We start from the raw sequence: 21,677 nt of genomic DNA, 5'->3' as shown, positions 1-21,677 counted from the left end.
AGAAGCACGGTCTTCTCTGTGCAGAAACTAACAAGAAAGGGCTGTTCTGACACCTCCGTTACAGCCCCTGCCCCCCCAAACCCTTTTATCTATTTCACTGAGGTGTATTAAAGGATTAGGATCCTATCTTTGTTCAGGAATGCTGCAAAAATGTGTTGCGCTCACAACACTGTGCGTGACAGTGAATTAAGATTTCTCTGGGTAGCAAAGCAGTGCCGAGTTGGAAATTTACTCTGAAGAATTTGATCTGCTCCATGATGTTATAAACTTGATCCTCTAGTTATATGATTTTTTTTTTGCTGAGTGGCCTCCCGTGTGGCAAAGATACAGTAAGAGGGAAATGTCAGGGGGCTCAGAGAAGAGAACAAGACCAGACTGGTTTGATGGCGCAAAGCTTTGAAAAAGAAAATGATGAGACCTCCTCTGATGCCACAATAATCTTTTAGCTGGACAAGATGTGAGAAGAAAGTTTTGACTCACCTGTTCACTCTGAAATTTGTTGAAAAACATGTTAGTGTCCACGTACCGCAGTCTGCTGCCTCGCCTTGTTTTGCACATTTTTAACTCTCACCTTTCTCTCTAAGAGAAGAGAAAGCTTTGATGTCTACTAGAAAGAGGGATCGTGACATCTGTTTCTGTCATGATAGGAGACAATTGTTTGATGGTGTGGCTGCAGTCACAGGCTACAGACTCAAACTGCTGTATTCACAAGCAATCATGGTTACATGCCCAAGCAAACAGCGGTAGCTACAGAGGGAGGGGTTTTAGCAGAGTTAGATAAGAACAAAATCTATGTATAGATAGTTTAGCTTGGTCATTTTTTGAATGAATAAAATATTATCTGATGTACAAAGTGGCAGATGTTAAAAATTGCTATTAAGTTACAACCTGTGTCTGTTTTCATAGCTGTCACACAGTGAGGTAAGGACGCTGTCAGAGCAGCTTTTTCAGAGGGACGAGGTGGTGCAGAAGCTGCAGAAGGAAAAGGAACATCTGGTGGAGCTCAGCCAGGTATGCTGTTAAGTGTATGATACTGATATACATACATACCTGGGCTAATGTCTATTAATAGCTAAGCTCCATAAAAACTAGAGTTTACATTTTCCATAATGCAAGTAAACTGCTTTTCTTTTTTTGGCCTCATAAATGCCCTCATGCCTAATATCTCTCCAAATCCACTCCTTTCATTTATAACATAGATTGGAAATCACAGCCAAGCAGAGACAAGGTTTATTTTGGTCATTTTTAGAGGACTTTATGGGTAATGATGGATACCTTAACCCGTTGCAACACTGTTAATTTCCCAAAACTGATAAACTCCTCCAAAGCAACAGGGTTAGGGTTTGCACTATGCAACTGTTTTCACCCACTGAGTTGTATGAGAGATTAAAGGTGCTCTATGAAGGTTTCTTATTGCCCTAGAAGACATGTTTACATTCACTTTTGTTTACTTTGGCGTGTGGTTAGTGGCTCGGCTGCAGGGGAGGGGTGGAGCAGCGGGTTCAGGGTGTGGTTGCAGGGGAGGCTGACACACACCTGAGCTCCATCATCTTGTCATGGATCCCCAGTAAAAGATGTGCTGGGACATGAGGTGGGAGGTGTGTGTGCTACAAGCAGGGCAGCTGAAAAGTTGACCAGTGAAAAACACAGAGCAAATAAAAACGTGTGCGACTGCAAACGCTGTTGGTGTCAGGGTAGTTATTTCCACATTTACGAACTCTGATTATGTGTTCCTTTATTTTAGAAAATGCGTCGGACGTCATAAAACATTAACAAGATTGTTTAAAAATAGTGCTGTCAAGAGATTAAAAAAAAATAGAGATTAATTAATTATGATTTTTAATTAATTGATCTAATTAATCTCTTTTTTAATCTCACCTAAAAATAGCTGAGGAAAGCCCTCAACTTATTGTGGCAGACCAAAAGACTGATATAACAAAGAAAGTGACTTTATAAAGTCATTTATTGTTTAACAAACGTTAAACAGATGCAACCATTTACATACTGTTGTATTCTTTTGTAAAATAAGTGGAAAAATAAATACAAATAAAATCAAATAAATTAAGTGCTGCAAGTTAGCACATCAGAGTTGCTCTTTTCTGAGCAATACAGCACTGAAATTCCTCTGCTTCAGATAATGAAAAATAAAACTGACATTGCAGTGCTGCAAGTTAGCACATCAAAGTATTCTTCCATCACAAAAAAAAGTGCTGAACATCAAGCAATCTATTCTAGTAGGCTACAAATGACACAGCAGCTATGCTGACCACATGTGTCTCATTTCTTCTTCCTCAGCCAGTCGCTAAGACACACCAGCCTGGTAACATTTTCTGGAAGCAAGGCTGCCCTTTTCTTTTGCACTATGTGGCCTGCAAGGCTAAAGAGTCTCTCACAGGGTACAGAGGTAGCTGGGGAGGCCAGGTACTTTTGTGCTAGGACTGACAGCTTTTCATAGACTCCTGAGTGAGCATACCACCACTGCAGGGGACAGTCATCAATACTGATGCTGGGTTCTGCTCTGTAGCGCTGCAGCTCTCCAGACTCAATTCCATCTTCTGAGTCAGAGTCAGACCCCAGAAGGAGTTCGCTCCTCCTCTTCTTCTGAGCTGGTCCATCATCCTCTGTGGAGGGCTGGAGACTATCTGCTCTTCTGGGCTCTGCTGCCTGGAGCATATTCTCCAGAATGGTCCACACCTGAATGAATGAATGAATGTGATTAAAACTAAGTGCTTTTTTTTAAATTTTATTTAATCTTGTAAAGAACTTTGTGTTCCATATAATAAATAAAAGTTTGATTTGATAATGAATTGGACTCATTAGTCCAGCTTAACCTTATTGTCCTACCTGTTCCCTCTTTTCTCTTGGAAGACATTTCAAATCCTTAAACCGTGGATCCAATGCTGTGGCCACCTCGAACCATATCTCGTTGCCATTAGCTCGTCGTGCTGCCAGATCCTTCTGGAAGGCATTCTTGAACTTCACCACGTAGGCAGGATCATCATCAGTAATGTCCATGACACGGTACAGATGGCGAAAAGCAGGCAGCACTACAGAGCAAGAGACGTAGGCCTCACCACCCAGCAGCTCTGTCACATACCTGCAGAGGTGGAGAGGTTTGCTAAATAAACCTAGCTGGATTCATTTAAATCAAAGTGTAACTGATTTCCAATTTAATTGTCCTTAAAAGTTCCTTGTTATGTTCATTAATTTCGGTTGGCAAGACCAACCTGTGGTTCTGTTGGTCCAACGTAGCCTGGACAGCCTCTCGGTTACATAGGAGGCGTGAGACCATTGCGAGAGTCGAGTTCCACCTGGTGGGTACATCCTGTATAAGTTGATCGCTCTTCTTTCCGAGTGCTACTTGTTGTTGGTTAAGTTCTGTGGTACTCGCAGGGCTTTGTTTAAAATGACCAACAATCTTGCGGCACTTTGCCAGTACACCGACAAAACCACTGCTATCGAGACATACCGTGATGGTCCTCTGGAGAATGTGAGCATTGCAGGCGATGTGCTCATATGGAAGTGCTCTCATAGCAGCCAGCATGTTTGCTGCGCTGTCTGTGCCAATGGTGGATATCTTGTTTTCAATACCCCAGTCATTTGCTACCTTGAGGAACTGTTCGGCGCATTTATCAGCAAAGTGCCTGGTTTCTGTTCTCATGACGGTCAGTGCAAATGAGTTGAGGTTCCACTCACTATCAATAAAGTGTCCAGTCACCCCAAAATAGCTGTGGTTGCCAGCTGAGGTCCAGTGATCTCCAGTTATAGCAACACAGTTGGGAGAATCCTCCGCCAAAATCTCAAGTTTGTTTTTCTTTTCGCCGTCGTACATTTTGCTGATTTTGGTCGTTACTGTAGTCCTGCACGGCGGCTTGTATGACGGGTCATTGGACGCAATTTGCAACACCTCTGTCAATCCTTCGTCCTCTACTATATTTATCGGCCTACAGTTCATCGCTATCCACTTGGCAATAACATTAGTCAGCCTGTCGGTCGCAGACTTGCTCATACGAGGGGTATTCTCTAGTTTTGTTTGGCGAAAAGCTTTGCTCTGGCTTGCTATATTGCTAACGTCTTCACTGCTAGCTGTTGCTGCACTCGCGGCTGGGTGCTTTGCGTTGAGGTGATAGGCCAAACTTGAGCTGCTTCGGTGGTAAGCAAACTCCTTCTTACACTCTAGGCAGACCACTTTACCTTTGTCAATGGTGCCGTCGGGGCGTTTATGAAATACAAATTTCCCGTTCATTGGGCCAACAACTCTCAGATGCGCCTCCATATCCACACTGTAAGCTAATCACCACTTCTCACCTTGACCTCACGACGTGACTCCACCCCCAACAAGTCAAGCACAAGGAGCCCAGCACATAAAAACGGATTTTATAACATAGCAACTCTCATACAAAATCAATGACGTCAAGAGATTAAAAATTAGATTAACGAGATTAAAAAACATAACGCGCTAAATAGCATTGTAATTAATTAATCGCAATTAACGCGATAATTTGACACCCCTATTTAAAAATATATATATATTGTCTGCAGCTTAGATCACTGAAAATGACGACTCAACACCTCTTGTGTTCAGAAAGTGGTTAGGGTAGTCAGAAGGTAGTATGATATAAGATATTTTAATTTTCACCATTAATGAAAATCTTCCTACCAACCAAACATTCCTCTTGGTCATATTATGATTCTGTCATATAACAAACTTGTGATATTTTCCATTTTATCTTCATCATATACTCAGTAATTATCCCAGATATCCCAGAATACTTGTGGGGATAGGTTAATTGGATAATCCAAATTGCCACTAGGTGTGAATGTGCAAGTGAATGTGAGAGCGAATGGTTGTCTGTCCCTGTGTGTTGGCCCTGCGACAGACTGGCGACCTGTCCAGGGTGTACCCTGCCTCTCGCCCCATGACAGCTGGGATAGGCTCCAGCGCCCCCCGCAACCCTGGAAAGGATAAGCGGAAGCGAATGGATGGATGGATGGATGGATCCCAGAATACCTGAGTATTGGTAACACACAATAAATTACCACGTAAATTAACATCAACAGAAGCACACACAAGAAGTACAGCACTGTTCTTCAATCTTGGTCATATACGTGAGTCACCTGCACAGAAGGTTCTGACTTGCATCTGTAATCTTTACGTGTACAACACACGGACATAGATATCTAAATAAGTCACAGACTGATAAAATCCTAGAATTTCCCACCAAATTAGAGAGCAAACTTTGTGGGTGGACTGTACTACACAGCAAGCAATATTATTTGTCAGGTAATTACGTTAAAATATTAAAAGATGTACCAACAGGACAAACATGTTTAACCAATCCAATTCATGTCCACAAAGTCTAGTTCACTAGTGGAAATCAAGCCTAGCCAACAGCATTTGGTTAATATTAATCCAGGCAGCCACGCCCCAGACTTTAAGTCTTAACAAAATGCAAACAGATTTCATTAACCGTGGAGCTATTTTATTAGAGATTAAAAATATTATTTGTACTAGGCTGTAAACATGTTATTCTTATGACTTGTTGGAAATCAATGGAGGTGATTCACTTTTACAGCCAGCCTCAAGTGGCCATTACAGGCACATAAGCGTTTGCTCCTTTTTTCAGCCCATTCCCTATAACAGACCATAAATTTGTACATGAATAGATTATCTTTTGCACTTGAAGCAAATGTTCTAATCTCAAAGTATGCATGTGCACACTTTAAAAAATATCTGTTTGCATTTTATTGGAAAACATTTAAATTGTAAATTTAACTCTTCCGTTCCCAAAAGCATACAGGGACGCTCCACTGGCTGTTTGACTCAGAATAAAACATGAGTTTAGGAAAAGGGAACCATATGGCCTGTGGACAGAAGTGGCACTCGTGATAAATGTGCTCTTCACCAGACACAGACCAGTCTCCTAGAAAAAAGAGAGAGATCTGAAGAATTCGCAGCCCTCAACAACCTCATCTTCCTTATGACAGCTATAAGAGGCCCTGTTTGCTAATTCCTCCCAGATGGTTCAACCAGTAGTAGCAGTCTTCTTCATTGTGTAATCCATGTGGACAATTTAGCATTAGTCCTCATTATGTTCCTACTGTTTGCTGAACATGTCTCAGATTATGGATTTGGCCTGGAATACAAGGAGACGCCTGTGGGGAAAAAAATTTAACACAAAGTGCACGCACTGCTGTTTGAGTGAGTTTAGTCTTCCTGTTTGATGCTTCGCTGCTTTTGCTCCCTGTTGATGAAAAGACAGATAAAAAACATCTCATCTATCAGATCAAACTGAAGATGCCTTCTGACATTTTCATGGTTAAGCAAATAAATCATATTTTTCCAAAGTACAAATATGGCAGACAGATGGACATGAGACAGACATTTAAGGACACATGTGCAGTCCAGGCTCAGACATCTTTTATCACCCTCAACAGCAGGCCATTGAGGACCTGCAGAGTGAAGAGGAGAAAGTCAACCTGCTGACCAAAGAGAAAACCAAGTTGCAGATGCACACTGAAGATGTATGTACATATTTTTCAAATTGAACATATAGTTCATACCATATGCACTACACAAATGTTTTTTTTCAATATTTATTCTGTAATTTCTGAAATTTGCAATGTGTTATAGCTCGGTGCGCTTTTAAATTAAAATGCAGGACTGTTCCGTCTAATTCCTCCCAAACGTGCTCACCTGGGTGTAATTGTAGGCTGTAGGGTGCTCTTCCATGATGTAAAGCTGGTTAATGTCTTTGAATGTTTTGAGTCATTGTCTTACTGCAGGATGGAGGCCTGGCCAACCACGTTGGCTTTTAAACTGCTAAAATTCCAACAGCTAGTCTATAATTTTGAATGTCTGTCATTTGTGTTAGATGGAAAACTATAAACTCACTGGAAAGTGTGTTAGGTAAATGTTGCGTTTAAGCCTTTTTTTAACCTTCAAAATTGCTCTCATGGTTCGTGGCACATGGTTGCTGCAGATTGGTCAGCTGAACATCCATGATGCAAATCTGCCACCGATTACTCAGGAACTCAGGAGATCAAAGTGTGCAGAGAAAAGATACACGACAACCACCAACCTGAACTGTTGATACAAAGCAGGATGAACCCATCCTTTCCTGTTGTTTGTGACACATTCAGACCTTCCCATCCAAATGTATCAGCAGAAGTCAAGTAGTGTTATTTTATAAAATCTATAATATGTTAATAACTGATAAAACAATCTCTGATTTTATGAGACTACCTAGAGCTTTAACTGTAGACTCCATGATAACTTATTTTAAATATAAGGTCAGTGCCATTACACTGGTGTAACATTTGCATCCAACAGAAACACACATGTTGTACACATTAAAAGTAATAATAAGCTTATGAACCAACTATTCAACAGCAAAGTGAGGAATGGAAACTCATGGTTATTTAACTTAATTGTAACCCTGCTAGCCAATACAGCTTGGCAAAAATAGGGAAACACTGAAACATGTAATTTCACACATAAAAATTGTCAAATATAATAAATGGTGATTATAAAATATATTAAAAAGTGGCACAAAGCATTTCACTATTTGCAATTACAGTCAAGAAATATTGTTAAACCCTATTATTGAATCCGTCCTGTAACTTTCCTCATGCTCAGTTGGAGTACCAGCTGGAACAGGAGCGCCATCAGCGTGCTGAGCTAGAGAAGAGCAGGAGGAGGCTGGAGGGGGACAGCAGATCTTCGCAGGACAGTCTGGGAGAGATGGAGAAGATGAGGAATGGTCTGGAAGACCTCATTAAAAGGTCAGTCAAAGACGCGCTGCATGCTTATAGCAAACTTTTCAGAGTAGATGGGAAAAAAGCCAGTCAGCCAAAGTACTGTTTGCTCCTGACACCAACAATTTGAGGCTAAAGCTACATTCTGTTAAATTCTGTTGGGAAATTTTGCAGAGATTTTCATAGTTTCACAGAGACCTTCAATGATCTTCCGACGTTTTTTCTAGTGTAACATTGAGGCTTGCATCTCAGGGGTCTGCTGAATCATCCTGCTAATTACTGAGTAGACTGTCTGTAAAGACTCTGTTGATTCCCAGAAGATAAATCCAAATGTCCTTGTTGATGCCCTTGTTTTATTGCTAGCATTACCAGAGGGTCAAAATGTTGGCTTTTATATCAAAATTGATTAACATAGACATTTAGACAATGAAAAATCCAAATAATTAACAGTTTTCTTAAAAACCAAAGTGAGACTGATATGTTTAACTGTTGTATTACTTAAGAAAATATGGTACAGATGTCCACAATTTCACCAGGACCTATAATTTTATTTCGGTCCACCGTCATGAAAAGATTTTGAATCAGTTTTCTTAATTTATGCTAATTAGCGTTAGCATATTTGTAATGCTCTGTGAGATTTTCTGTTTACTGTATCGGTTCCAAAATATTAAAAAGTTTGCAGTGTGCCTAATGGCTGAAGGTTTTTTGTACTATAATACAGTACTATATATTGTACTATAATACTGTGGTTGAAAATTATACAGGATATTGTTGTTATTTCCAGTTTGATCCTATTTGTAGTTTGTGGCATCACTACCTCATGGTCACAGTGGCTAAACATTGTGTGTCTGTCCTGTGGGTGGGGGGATAATAGTCATTCAGAATGTTTTGAGCTATACAATAAAGCATATTTGTTCAAAGAAGAAGACACACAGGTAGTATTTCAGGTCAAATTTCTAACTTGAGAAGCCTGGAGACTCTTGGAAAACATTAGCTTTCCAAAAGCATTTATAGCATTAGCAATTTTAAAGCTCCAGCCTATAAAAGTCAGTACAACCGATATTTTATTCTTTGAGACTGTCTATAAGGTTAAATCAGTCAAAATGTGGTTAAAGAAAGGACATAAACAGGGCACCATTATTAACATAAACATTTTCACAAACTGTGCATTTATCACAGCCATCATGATGGGTGGTAAACCCGTCTCTAAAACATTTATACCAGCCTATCTAAGCCAGAAAACATGGGGTGAATTTTTTCCCCCCATTTAGACTATATGCAAGTGACAACAAGTCTTATCTACTGTTGTCTTTTAATAGTCCGCTGAACTGGAACCTAAGCTGATCTGATCTACTATCCCAAGGGAGAGAGAGCCTGATGGACTTTGGAAAATTTCTCACTCTTGTGTGCGTCTTATATCCTGAGGCAGCAGAGCTTGGACTCTATGAGACTACATTGTCCTTTTGCATCTCTTTTAAGGTGTATGTACCTCTAGGGATTCACTAAGATCCCAGCATGTTGTTATCTGCCCAGTGATATAAAAACAGATGTAATCATTCACTGTACCCTACCCTGCAGCAACAATCTACTGAAGGCAAAAGCCTCCTGTCAGAAAACAAAAGTACAGTGCGCAGCTACAATATTGTCTCCGTAACAAAGTTAAAACTTGTTCTCTTTGGCACTAATAGTTGCGTGACCTTCTTGAACATTAACAAAGTGAGTGACTCACTTGTTGCTAAGATACTATGGTATTCAAACAGTACTTATTGTCAGAGGCTATTAAATCTGCCACTCAGTATAACTTTAGTCCAGTGAAGCGTCACAGACATGGTGTTGCGATGTTGTCAAAGCACATACATATACAGAGCCTCACGTGCACGCCTCACAAATGTGACCAGAAGGTCAGATGGAGCAACCTTTTCATGTGACTGATACTCCTTTGTATTTGCTGTTGATTATTGCGGCTTTTAAAGCACTATTTTTTGTGCCGTGTGAAACACATTAAAGAACATTGTTGTAATGTGTGTAATGTTTATATTTATCAGTAGTTCAGTTTTAGATGTCCAGCCCCAAAATCCCGCGGTACCATGATGCTGCCTATATTAGCTAGTCCGGGGGGTTTTAAATGCAAGAGAAACTGTAGGGTTTTGGGAAACAGTTTTTGTGTTTTCTGAGCAAAAAACATCCTCTATGCTCATTAATTTCAATTATATATTCCTTTTCTCATTAAAGGAAGGAGCTGGAGATCAGCAGTACCAGCTCCAAACTAGAAGAAGAGGAGGCACTTAACTTTGGACTGCAGAGGAAGACCAAGGAGCTACAGGTAAGTTTGCATTTTGTTGTTTGTCTTCTGTCATTTAACACTAGCAGTCTTGTTTAACAATCGCATGGTGAGACCTAGCAGAAAGAAAAAAGAAATCACACACCCAAACAGGTGATATTAAATTTCACTTCAATTTTATTTATATTTATACAGCGCCAAATCACAACAAAAGTCACCTCAAGGCGCTTTATATTGTAAGGTAGAGACCTTACAATAATACAGAGAAAAACCCAACAATCATATGACCCCCTATGAGCAAGCACTTTGGCGACAGTGGGAAGGAAAAACTCCCTTTTAACAGGAAGAAACATCTGGCAGAACCAGGCTCAGGGAGGGGCGGGGCCATCTGCTGTGACCTGTTGGGGTGAGAGAAGGAAGACAGGATAAAGACATGCTGTGGAAGAGAGACAGAGGTTAATAACAAGTATGATTCAATGCAGAGAGGTCTATTAACACATAGTGAGTGAGAAAGGTGACTGAAGAAGAAACACTCAGTGCATCATGGGAATCCCCCAGCAGCCTATGCCTATTGCAGCATAACTCCGGGTCACCTGATCCAGATATAAAGTGGTAGTTATCCATAGAAATCTAAATCGTTTCCTGCACCAGGCTGTAAATATGCTTTTCAGTGTTGTAAGGTTGAGCATTTTAAAATGGGAGTCTAGTTGGACTGACTCATTTTGGAGTCTCAAGTGTTCATTAGCAAAAATGCAGTTTTTGGCACTTCTGCTTTGACCTCTCTGCGTGCTTACAGTTTAGTTCACTCAGATTCAAATAAACCAAGTTATCGTCATACTTGACTCTATGATATAGTATTATATAATATAACTGTTTGTGCTTTTTTTACATGACCAAGAAAAGCAGGCATGTCTTTGTTTGACCACTTAATGTTTTAGAAAGCAAAACAGTTCAAACAGATAAGTGTACAAATGTAAACCAGACTTTTGTGGCCCATGGCCTTACCCTTTGGTAATGATTTCTTGTTATCATCAATCATTTTTTAGCTATTTCCCAGAACAGGCTGAATGTGTCAGCTCAATGTGATGTTTCCACATTTGTTGCCAATGTCACTGACTCTGTCGCTCTTTCTGCTAGTAGCTGCAGCGCTGTTTACTGTCCATCACCTGTGGCTCACACACTTAAAAGCATCTGTTTACTCTTGCAAAAAGCTTTTTTCACTAATGTCACGTTCGAGATAAAATACTGGTAGCTAAGTTGACTGAGCTCACGCACAGCACTGCTAAAAGACATGTGGAGTCCTTCCTTATTGGTTTGATAGTCATCAGCCAGACAACGGGGCTGGTATGCTCCTTTCCTCTGCAGCCTTTAATTTCTGAAAATGTTCAAAGAGCTATAAAGAACTTTACGTGTCCTGTGTGCATATCGCGATGACATTTGCTCAACACTGAGCTGGCTTATCAAGTTAGTCATTACTAATCAACACAGAAAAGGTCTTTTAGTTACCTTTATAATAGTAACTGTAATATTTAGTTGAAGTGGCTGTGGCTTTTGTAGACTGGCTTCTAAGTGGAGTTAAAAGCTGTTAAAACTGTTGTTTTACAAAGACAAACAGTGAGCCCAACTGTAGGTTACAACACGGCAGAAAAAAGGCATTCCTGTCTTTTAGCAAAGCTGCTGGGCTCTGCTCTGTGATTGGAGCAGTCGCTTCAAGCTCCAAGCATGTCAGGAAATGGTTAGAACGCACTGGCTACATCAAAAATGAACTGGGTAGGTCAAGTTTATTATGATCTACCAGCATGCATTGACTTTTTGACTTCCAGGTGAATAATTGCAAAGCATTATTACTGTTATATATATTATATATGGCAGTAGATATTTACTATCAGCTGACAGTGACTCAGGGTTCAGAATGTTTTTACATCCTCTCATCTAGGCAAAGTGGATTAAATGCTAAAAAAAACACCTTAATGTGTCTTATCACTAAATTTCACTTGAAGTATCAAAATTAAAAATACTTAGTCTGTGAGAAAATGTTATTGCTATATGATTCAAGACGCTGTTTGTGAGTCTGGAGTTATGTGACCTGATTTCCCTGAGACAGGAGGATCTAGTGATGGTCTCCAGAGGTGGCAGCCAATGATTTTCTGGGCAGTGTTAATTACTCTTTGTACAGCCCTCCTGTTGTCACTCGTGACCCTGCCTACCACAACACCCAGCCAGTAGGAGAGGACGCTCTCCACTGAGGAACAATAGAAGACCAGAAGCAGCTGGGACGGGGGCGCAGAGTCTAACTGATTGTTACCGGTTGGCGAGGAAATCTTTGATCCAGGACCAGGTGGCATGTGAAGGTGGTCCAGTCTTTTGCTGAGGATGTCTGGGATTATTTTGTTGAATGCTGAGCTGTAGTCCATGAAGAGCATCCTTACGTTGCGCTCTGTAAAGGGTGATGGTGATGGCATCCTCCTTGGACCGATTTGCTCTTTAAGGAAACTGGTAGGGGTCGAGGGAGGAGGGCAGACAGTGTCTGATGTGCTGAGGCACTATCTGTTTGAGACACTTCACGACTACAGACGTGAGGGAGAGATAAAGGATGATAAAGAGTGAAAACTGTAAATCCCATCCACGACCACAAGTGCATCCACACTGCATATGCACATGAAGACACAGCAAAGTCATTTGGAAGTTTTGATGCTTTACGAGAAACAAAGATTTGTCGTTTAACTTTCAAAATAGTATTTCTCAACAAAAGATAGTGCTGCACCTCATTTGTCTGTCGATGACAGGAAAAGGACTGCTGAGTTATCACACTGTAAACTTCTTTGGAAGTAAATCTTTCTCACTGCAGACATTTGGGCTTGTTACAGCAGGAGAAACACAGGTGCAGCTTGTAAGATTATCGATGGATTTAAATATTCCAGTAAAACATGCCAGCCGACATACCAGTGCATCGTCAGGGAAACACCTGAATGCAACTTGTAATTAATGGGGTTAGCTACACATTGTGTTTATTAAGTCAGCATGGGATAGTTCAATTGTGGAAATGTTTTTTAAACTTCTTTTCGAAATCTTTGCATGTAAGGTCAAAAGTAGCATCACTAACTGGTGATACTTTCAAAGTGTTGTTGAGTTGAGAGTGAGCTTGTTCATTGTTCCGTCTGAGCAACTATAGGAAGTACAAAACCAAAACTATTTCACTGCATGCTAAACTGTGAGAAGAAATATTCCTTGTATTTATGTTAGGTTGTCTTGTGAAAATGTTGTTTAGTGATTGCTGCAGAAATTAGTCCTAAAACCACAAAATAAATTGGCCCTTTTTTTAATTCCAGCATTCCTTGTCCCAGAATCAAGGTTTGTTGAATGGGTTTTGATTTAGAGGCTTTAAATAATATGGTCTGTAGTTAAGACAAGCTTTACATATTTTGTTCTATAGGAACAAAAGCAAAAACTCTGCTTAATATGTTTATACAGAAATGGAAAAAATATCAAATGACCACCTATCATCCTTGTTCTGTAGCTCCATACAAGATCTTGCCCCTTATGAGGTGGACAATTATGATAAAGGTGGTGAATTGGCACTAAACTACATGGGAGGAGTTGTTAATAATAGGAAGACAGTTGGAACTGTAGTCACCATAAACATCATTAATAACAGGCTACATCATAATAGGTTGAAATCTTGCAGCACCTGCAAAATCCCACTCCTCAAGAATGCACATGTACAAGAGCATCCTGAGTTTGTCAGTGAACATCTAAAGGATTCTGGGCCTGGGAGAAGGTGCTATAGACAGATAAATACTAAATCAAGGTCTTTGGCATCAACTCAACCCACTGTGTTTGGAGGAAGAGATAATATGACCCAAAGAACATCATCCAAATATGTCAAGCATGGAATTGGAAATATTATGCTTTGGGGATGTTTTTCTGCTAGGTGTAAAGGACGACTTCACCGCAGTGAGGGGCCAATGAAAGCGGCCTTTTCTCAGCCAGAAAACCGAAGATGTGTCGTGTATGATCTTCCAGACCCAAATGACCCAAAACATACCCTGATGATGACGTTGGAGTAGCCTAACCTGTCTCTGACCTTAAGGATCACTTATTACCTAAAAACTTTAAGCGAATGCGTATATTTGAACCTGTATATATACTTCTGACACTGTGTGGATAGGAGAAAATTCAACATAAATTCAAACCGGTGCATCCAGTCATTGCATGTCTAATGCTGGAAAAAGAACAGTACAAATAAATGATGAAGTGTATATCACATCTTTTGTACTAGATTACTGCTGTGTATTGGCTAGGCATGATAAAGTTAGCAGCTTATCATAGGCTTGGCTTATGTGTCTTTGGGTTTAGAAAAAACAGCAACATTTTTCAGTATTCAGTATTACTTTCAGCAGAGTTCAACATCTGGAGAGATGCAAAGTTTCATGGAGCTTTCAGTGACTGTGACCGGTATATGGACTAAAACCACAGCGGCCTTTGAGTGCAACAAAAAAGTGCCACCTAGCTGAACCTCAAATTTCAACAAAGCTAAAGGAAAAAGCCATCCCAGTTATTAACGAGTAATCTTTGGTGAGGCAGTGGAAAATCACCACAGCAGTGAGTGTATGCTGTACCACTAAAGACGGTGCAATTTAACTAACCATCTTTAGGATTGCAGGCACTGCAGAAGCAAGGGTAGAATAGCTATTTATTGTATGCATTATATTCTCTGCCAATCTGGGAAGTATATACTAATGTTTTTCTGCTGAATCTTTCAATGGCATGCAGATAAAATCAAACAAGTCTGAGAGCTTTTATCTGTGTCACTGGTGCATGTTGCAGATAATGTGTTTTGTCTGTGTCTGTCATTGAGTTCAGAGAGAGAGGGAGTGTTATGGGTTCAGGTGGTGCTTCTCTGTTCTGCCAGTGCCTCTGGGAGCCTGATGTTTCCTCCAGAGTTTGTCAGTAGTGAAAATAAAGAGCTCCTTTGTATCTAATTTGAGGAGTGAAAGACAATCCATGTGTCTTTGAGGGTGCACATGTTTTCGCATTTACTGTAGCTTTGGCATCCTCTCACAATGAAGCTATTATATGTAAACTTCTCCTACTGATGAAGATGCAGGTGGACAGGCCAGCCAGCTGGACATCACCCACTGAGGTCTTTCCTTTGACGTAAAGGTTGCATGAATATGTCCACGCAAGCTGCTGCAGAATCAAAGAGACCGCTTTGTCTGTCGCTGATGATGAAGCCGCCTCTCCCTCTGTAGTATGCTGTAATTCAAAGCAGTTGGCCTAAAGAGAAAGCAGCCATGCAGCCTTGATTTCTTACAGCAAACGAATCCTTTTTAGCGGTTTTATTTAGGGTTGTAAAACAGTTTACACTCAGTCACAATCTGAGGGTTATCACAATCTGTGAAGATAAAGCTCATTTTGTTTTTTTGTTTGGTCTGTAGCAGATGTTTTGCTGAAGGTGTTAGATCAGATTGGGCCACAGCGGTGATGAGAGTCTCGTATCCAGATTACGCTATTCAAGCTTTCTATTGTCCTCTCCCTTATAGCTACATATGCTTGTCTTGTGTATAATATGGGATCATGTGCTTTTGTGTCATTTGAAACATAAAGCATAGAATTAATCTTAGTTTAAACTGATAATACAGTCACAATACCATATTTTGTTTGTAGACTGATCACTACTGGAAAAACTTTTTTTTTCTTGTTTTTCACCCCTAAAAACACGAGCTGTGTGTACTAAGAGTCATCGTTTTGCTAAGAGGTGTTTCTCAGACAAATGTTCTGACAAATGAGCACCTGTGGTGAACAAGTCTTACTTCATACTTAGTACCAATAATTTCATCTATATAAATATAAAAAAAATAGTTGGGACCATGTCTGTGGAAGCTGTCAGCAACAAAAACTTTACATCTGGAGTCTGTAGGTGGCCATCTGGTGGCATTTAAAACAACAAAGCATGCAGATTCCTGCACCATTGCCGTGATCTGAATTATGCTAGTGTGTGCGAACAGTATAGATGCAGGGAAGGCCTCCCAGTTGTTCAGCTGGGGGGGGGTCTCACAGGATATCACTGCCCACACTGCTGACCATCCCCTCTGACACAAGCATGGAGACATCTGCACTGAGGCCACATCTGATTGCAATTTATAGACAGTTATTATGGTTTCAGATTGAAGAGGGGAAAAAGAAAACCGTAAGCACAAGCAATTATGGAGATCAAACCCTGCAACCATTCTCAGCAACAACGGCCTAATTCTGTTGTTTCCAGCTCACTGCTTCAAGACTAGACACATCTTTGTGGGTTCATTTAGAATCAGTGTCTAAATTCTTCCTGCTACACATAAGTGGCCAGAATTACCCATGTAGCCTGGCTCAGACTTCTTAACACTCTTGGTACACGATGTGTTTTTTACAATTGTATTAGAGCCACAATGTTTACTTTGAGGGTGGTTTGAGGCTCTGGAAAAGAGGAATTTAACAAGAAACATATTTGAGTGGGGAACTGTCAGTGAGAGAAAAAGAGGCTGTGCATGCATAAGGGGGTGTGGACAGTAAAGTGCCGGAGGGGATCGACAGTGAAGGTATGTGTGTGTGTTTGTGTGTGTGCGCACGTGCGTGTCTCAGTGTGTGGGACACTCAGTCAGTCATTCAGTTGGGCTGCTGCTGCCTCATGATGGCTGTTCTCTCTGCAGAGGCGCTCCGCTGGCACGTGAGTTTTTATTTCTGTGTTTCTGTTTAAACGTATCAAAAATGATAAAAGGAATAAGTTAATGTCTCTGTGTGTTGTTTTTAGGCATTTAAAAATATTCTGTTGTTTATAATCAAAGATGGCACAAGTACAGGCGAGCTCTCCAGCTCTTGTCTGTACACATAGTTTACAGTACGTTTGTTATGGTTTGTTGTTTGGGGAGATTTAGGCGCTGTGGCTTTCACCACTTGAGTGAAGTGGAGGTGTTGTTGCTGTGAGTGGCCCTGGGCCATCCGGCATGTCAGACACACTTCCTGACATTGAAACATAGATACAAATTGTAGATAACCAAGAGCATGACTCATCTTGGTAGAGTGCAGCCGTGCTGGGAAGCGAGCAATAAATTTTTATTAGTAATAAAAAAAAGCAGTTTTGGCATGACATAAGTGGAACAGAAATCATCTGTGGATGATATACTTCTGTTAGATCATTCTGATGATTTTGAACAGAATCCAGTAAAATGAAATTCAAAGCGCAGTAGGTGTACACAGAGGGTTCTACGTATACTGTAAGCTGTGGTAGAGGGAGTTGAGTTTTCACTAAGAATAACAGTTTGTATCATGGGAGGATCTTTACCATAATAAAATGTATATAAGTGTGTAAAATGCCTTGAGGCAACTGTTGTTGTGATTTGGTGCTATATAAATAAAAGTGAAATGCCTTAAGAGGACACTGGATATTTAAAGTTCAAAAGCAAGAGTGTTTAAAAAAATGACACTATGTTTTCTATACATTATAACATATTTAGTGCCGTTAGCCTGTGCTGAGGTCTCATGAACCTGCTGGGAAGCTCATATTTTATTACACAAGTGTGTGTCCTGTCCTTCTTTTCCCCGTTGACCTCCAAACCGGATGGAGCAGATAGTAAAATGGGAGTTTTCCTTCCCACTGTTACCAAATTCATGCTCATAAGGAATTGTTTGATGACTGGGATTTTCCCTGTAATATTTTGGAGTCTTGACCTTAGAATATAAAGCGCCTTGAGGTGCTTCTGCAACTGATTTGAATTGAATTGCATGTAAAAATCAAACGTATCATACAATTCACATTCGCATTTTACATGCAATCATAATAATTTCTCCTCATATCTAAATGTAAACTTACATGAAGTGATTGAACAGAGTAGATATTCCTGTTTTTGTTCCAGGATTGTTTACGCTGCATAATTAAATATATTGTTGTATGCTGTGCGTGTTATGGGCTCACACAGAGCAACAAACAGTTATGGCCACATTTATGTCAATGGTTAATTTAGATGTCTTTGGACTGTGGGAGGAAGCTGGAGTACAGTGAGTATGCTGACACAGGAACAACATGCAAAATCTGCCCAATATATTTTGGATATTCATTTATTATTTTTATGTTGGGCCAATAAGCTCATTATTTTATTTAAACCCAAAGTTGCATAGATAGATAGATAGATAGATAGATAGATAGATAGATAGATAGATAGATAGATAGATAGATAGATAGATAGATAGATAGATAGATAGATAGATAGATAGATAGATAGATAGATAGATAGATAGATAGATAAAACCCTCAGAGGAAGTGCATAACATGAAGAACTTGAAGGGTGGTTGTTTGGCACTGATCGACATCCTTTACCTGTACCAACTATGCACGATTGTCATTGTTCTACATAACTATGGCTTTATAAACACAGTATCCTCTGCGATGAAATAGCTGAGTGTTCCAAAAATAACTGAAAATGCTTTGGTTATTTTCAGAGGTGGTCAGTTCACTGTAAAAAATAGTGCTGTTGTTGGTTTGCAAGGAATAAAGAATGTGTTGTGTAAAGGAAGCGGTTGTGCGTATTTAAAGATTTGTGTCATCATTAAAATGTTTTAAAAACCCTTGAATTGAGATGATGAAAGCAAGTTGTCACTTAGAATATGTGCAGTCATTTATTTAAATACTGTATATTCAAGGTAGATGCATAGTTGTAATTCATGCATGTGCATTAAATGGTACATATTAGTCATTCTTCATGATGATAACATGCTTGCATGGGAAGTAATTCAGCTGCTGTTGAAAAAGGTTACAAACCTGGAAGGAATAAACCTTACAAAATATATAGAAGACACCTGAAAATGATTTTGACTGATAAAATACTGCATGTATTCAGACCTTGATGCATCACTTACTTCAGGCCAGGACCATAAAACCAAGAGCAAAAAAACCCCAAAACAGAACAAAAAGAAAAAACACAACAAAAATTCTTCGAATTTCATGGAAATGGCAGTGCTGATGATTTTTGGTCTCGGTGACCGGACATAGCACACCCAGCCTGGGGTCAAAATACAGATAATGACGGTGCCTACAGGACATTCTTGCTCTAAATTGCTACCTGAGGAAAAAAGCCAGAGGCGTGCCAAATCCCTACAGAAAGTGGAGTGTATGAGAAGGACTCACCACACACACAAGTGCTGCCTTGAAATAGCAAACAGTCTGTGGAGATGACGCCCCGTTTGTTCTCTGTCAAAATTACACATGTACTGTGAAAGCAGAGGAAATATCCTCCCCATGTTTTATTGTATTTTATTAGTTCAATGTTCAGGCCTGTGGTACTGAAAGCAAATTAAGTTTTCTTGTTTTGGTTTTTTTAAGTATGCACCTTCATCCATTTCAATATCTCTCATTAGGCTCGCATCGAAGAGCTGGAGGAGGAGCTGGAAGCAGAGCGGACCATGAGAGCCAAGGTACTGTATATCTACACACTTATGAGGAACTGTGTGGCTTCGCTCTTTAGTGCACATGAAACAAAGAGCAGTTAAATCTGTCTGTCCTTCTTTGGGGTAGATAAGAGGAAACCAGATAACTTGGTTCGGCTCTAATGTTCAGGCCTGTGGTGCTTAGAGCAGTTTAAAGATTGAAGGGGACGGTAAATGAAGAAGAACAGATGAAAACAGTGCTGATGTGCTGGCAGCTGGTGGGGTACATGTGCTGGTGCTGTGCCTCTGGTCACCCCAAACTATCTGCACCTGTGATAATAAAAGGGGGTTGAAGAGACCTTGTGTTTCTGATTAACATAGAGGGAACCCATAGGCGTGGAGGGAGCCCCGACGTCCTTTTTCCTTTTTCTTACTTTCCCAGAGCGTTCTCTGTCTTCACACACCCATATCAGTGCACCTTCTGTAAGCCCTTTGCCTTGCTCCTTCAAGTGGAAGAATAGGGCATTTTTTCCATCCATCTTACATTTGACTGCAATAAAGTGTCCCAGATGACTTCTTTCTAATGCATAACTTTTTCAAAGGAGCATGTCTTTGTCATAAAAAGCTGATACCAAGGTGGCTCTTTAAGTGCTTGCTGTTTCAAACAAGGACTTATAGTATGTGTGTGCTAGCATGACTTAAGAGCGTACTGTAGTTACAATAGGAAAAGGCAGAAATGCAAAGGCATATATTTCACTCCAAGTGGCAAATAGAGTGACAGCTGGCCTGAGGGTGTGTTTTTCCCCACTCTGGGTGGTATTCTTAATGGTGCTAGCTGAGACCCCTTCAGCCTCTGAAGCTGCAGAGCAGCGAAGAGGCAGGCAGAGACATGCAAGGTCTTTATCTGTTCCTCCGTCTTCAGAGCAGCTCAAATACAGCATACCTTTGCTGCAGACAGGTTCGCTATTGTTAGGCTCTGCTCCTCGGGTCGCACTGGGGAGATAGAATTATGAGATAGAGGCTGACAGACAGCACTGTTTTTTCTAGGATCCTCTCCCGTCTGGAATGCCATGCGGTTTTACACACACACGCTCACACACACACACGCTCACACACACACGCTCACACACACTATATAATTGTAAAGTAGCATGTTCTCACACACCCAGGAACACACATAGAACACACATAGTATGCATAGCATTCAGTCAGTACACAAACACTTTATCTTTAAACTGGAAATCACACATTCTCCATAGAAACATGAACAACAAAAATTAACTTAAAAGTCAGGTGACTACGTAAAATATGAAAGGGGTTATTTATATAAGCTCTCGGTTATTATCCAGTTTAAGCTTAAGGGTTGTCAAATTGTTTAGCTCCTTTGCTTTTTATCTTGGGTTTACTAAGTGAATCCTTATAGTTTTGATGCAGTCAGGAATTAAAACAGATAAGTATGACCTCACAATTATCTTGCCAAAGACGCAACTTTAAATTGTTTTTCACTGTTTTTGCTTGCGACAGATGCCCAAAGTAGCCAATTCATGGAAACCAACAAGCTACCAATGTCTTGATAGCTAATATTGCTAATTTATTAGCAATTAAAGTCAAATTTATTCAGTATAATTTTTTTAATATCTGATGCAGATGATGTCCTAATGTGAAAAGTAAAGCTGCTTCACGATTTAGGAGCAGCAAGCTGCAAATGGCACTTGATGCTATGCTTAAAACCCCCAACATTGCCATTCTTTACTAAGTGTAATATTCTGCTCTGGGTACTCGCTAACATTTTTATGAGATTAGATCTGATCAGATCAGAGCCAAAATAATAAATTTGCTTGGTTCTTGTCCCAGATGTTCCCTCGCCCCAGCAGATATTGTGCCTCACCCTATCCATAACATCATCCTCTATCACACCAAACCTCTGCATATCCTCCTTCACTATATCCATATATCCTTTGGCCAGTATACCCACAATCCCACTCTGCACATCTAAAAACAACCTCAACCTTGTCTCCCTTAACTTTGTCTCCAAACTGCTCAACCTGAGCTGTTCTTCTGACGTACTCATTTCTCATCTTGTTCACTCTTAATGAAATTCTGAACATCTTCAGCTCTGCCTAGCCTCACCCTCTCCAAACATGTCAAACTGTCCATCATAATTGGAACCAAGAAGGAGCTCACCAGTTCTTTGATATAATCTTACCTCCATCTTTCACTCCTACCATACATATGTCCT

The 21,677-nt window shown here is 40.2% G+C and overlaps 2 protein-coding genes across 2 annotated transcripts in view; one reads left to right on the top strand and one right to left on the bottom strand.

The window, feature by feature from the left end:
• LOC308390452 (uncharacterized protein MYH16) overlaps positions 1–21,677 on the top strand; it is a 47,513-nt gene that overhangs the window by 14,268 nt on the left and 11,568 nt on the right. The window contains exons 3-7 of the mRNA XM_080872471.1: positions 907–1,011; positions 6,439–6,525; positions 7,640–7,785; positions 9,991–10,081; positions 19,430–19,486. Coding sequence (XP_080728597.1) covers positions 907–1,011; positions 6,439–6,525; positions 7,640–7,785; positions 9,991–10,081; positions 19,430–19,486 — 486 coding nt within the window. The remainder of the gene's footprint in view (positions 1–906; positions 1,012–6,438; positions 6,526–7,639; positions 7,786–9,990; positions 10,082–19,429; positions 19,487–21,677) is intronic.
• On the bottom strand, positions 1,870–3,189 carry LOC308391015 (E3 SUMO-protein ligase ZBED1-like). Its single transcript, XM_080873428.1, has 2 exons — positions 2,845–3,189; positions 1,870–2,694 (listed from the first exon to the last, which is right to left on the bottom strand). Exons 1-2 carry the CDS (start codon positions 3,013–3,015, stop codon positions 2,278–2,280), a joined length of 588 nt encoding a protein of 195 aa, XP_080729554.1. The 5' UTR covers positions 3,016–3,189; the 3' UTR covers positions 1,870–2,277.

This window comes from Rhamphochromis sp. 'chilingali' (genome assembly GCF_963969265.1).
Source record: "Rhamphochromis sp. 'chilingali' genome assembly, chromosome: 22".
NCBI lineage: Eukaryota > Metazoa > Chordata > Actinopteri > Cichliformes > Cichlidae > Rhamphochromis > Rhamphochromis sp. 'chilingali'.
This window is presented reverse-complemented; position numbering and strand designations above follow the sequence as displayed.

Excerpts from the sequence above, each read along its gene's own strand:
- LOC308391015 (XM_080873428.1), bottom strand. The coding sequence starts at position 3,015 with ATGGACATTACTGATGATGATCCTGCCTACGTGGTGAAGTTCAAGAAT. Across the intron at positions 2,695-2,844 it reads CAAGAGAAAAGAGGGAACAG|GTGTGGACCATTCTGGAGAA; the intron begins GTAGGACAATAA and ends TCATTCATTCAG.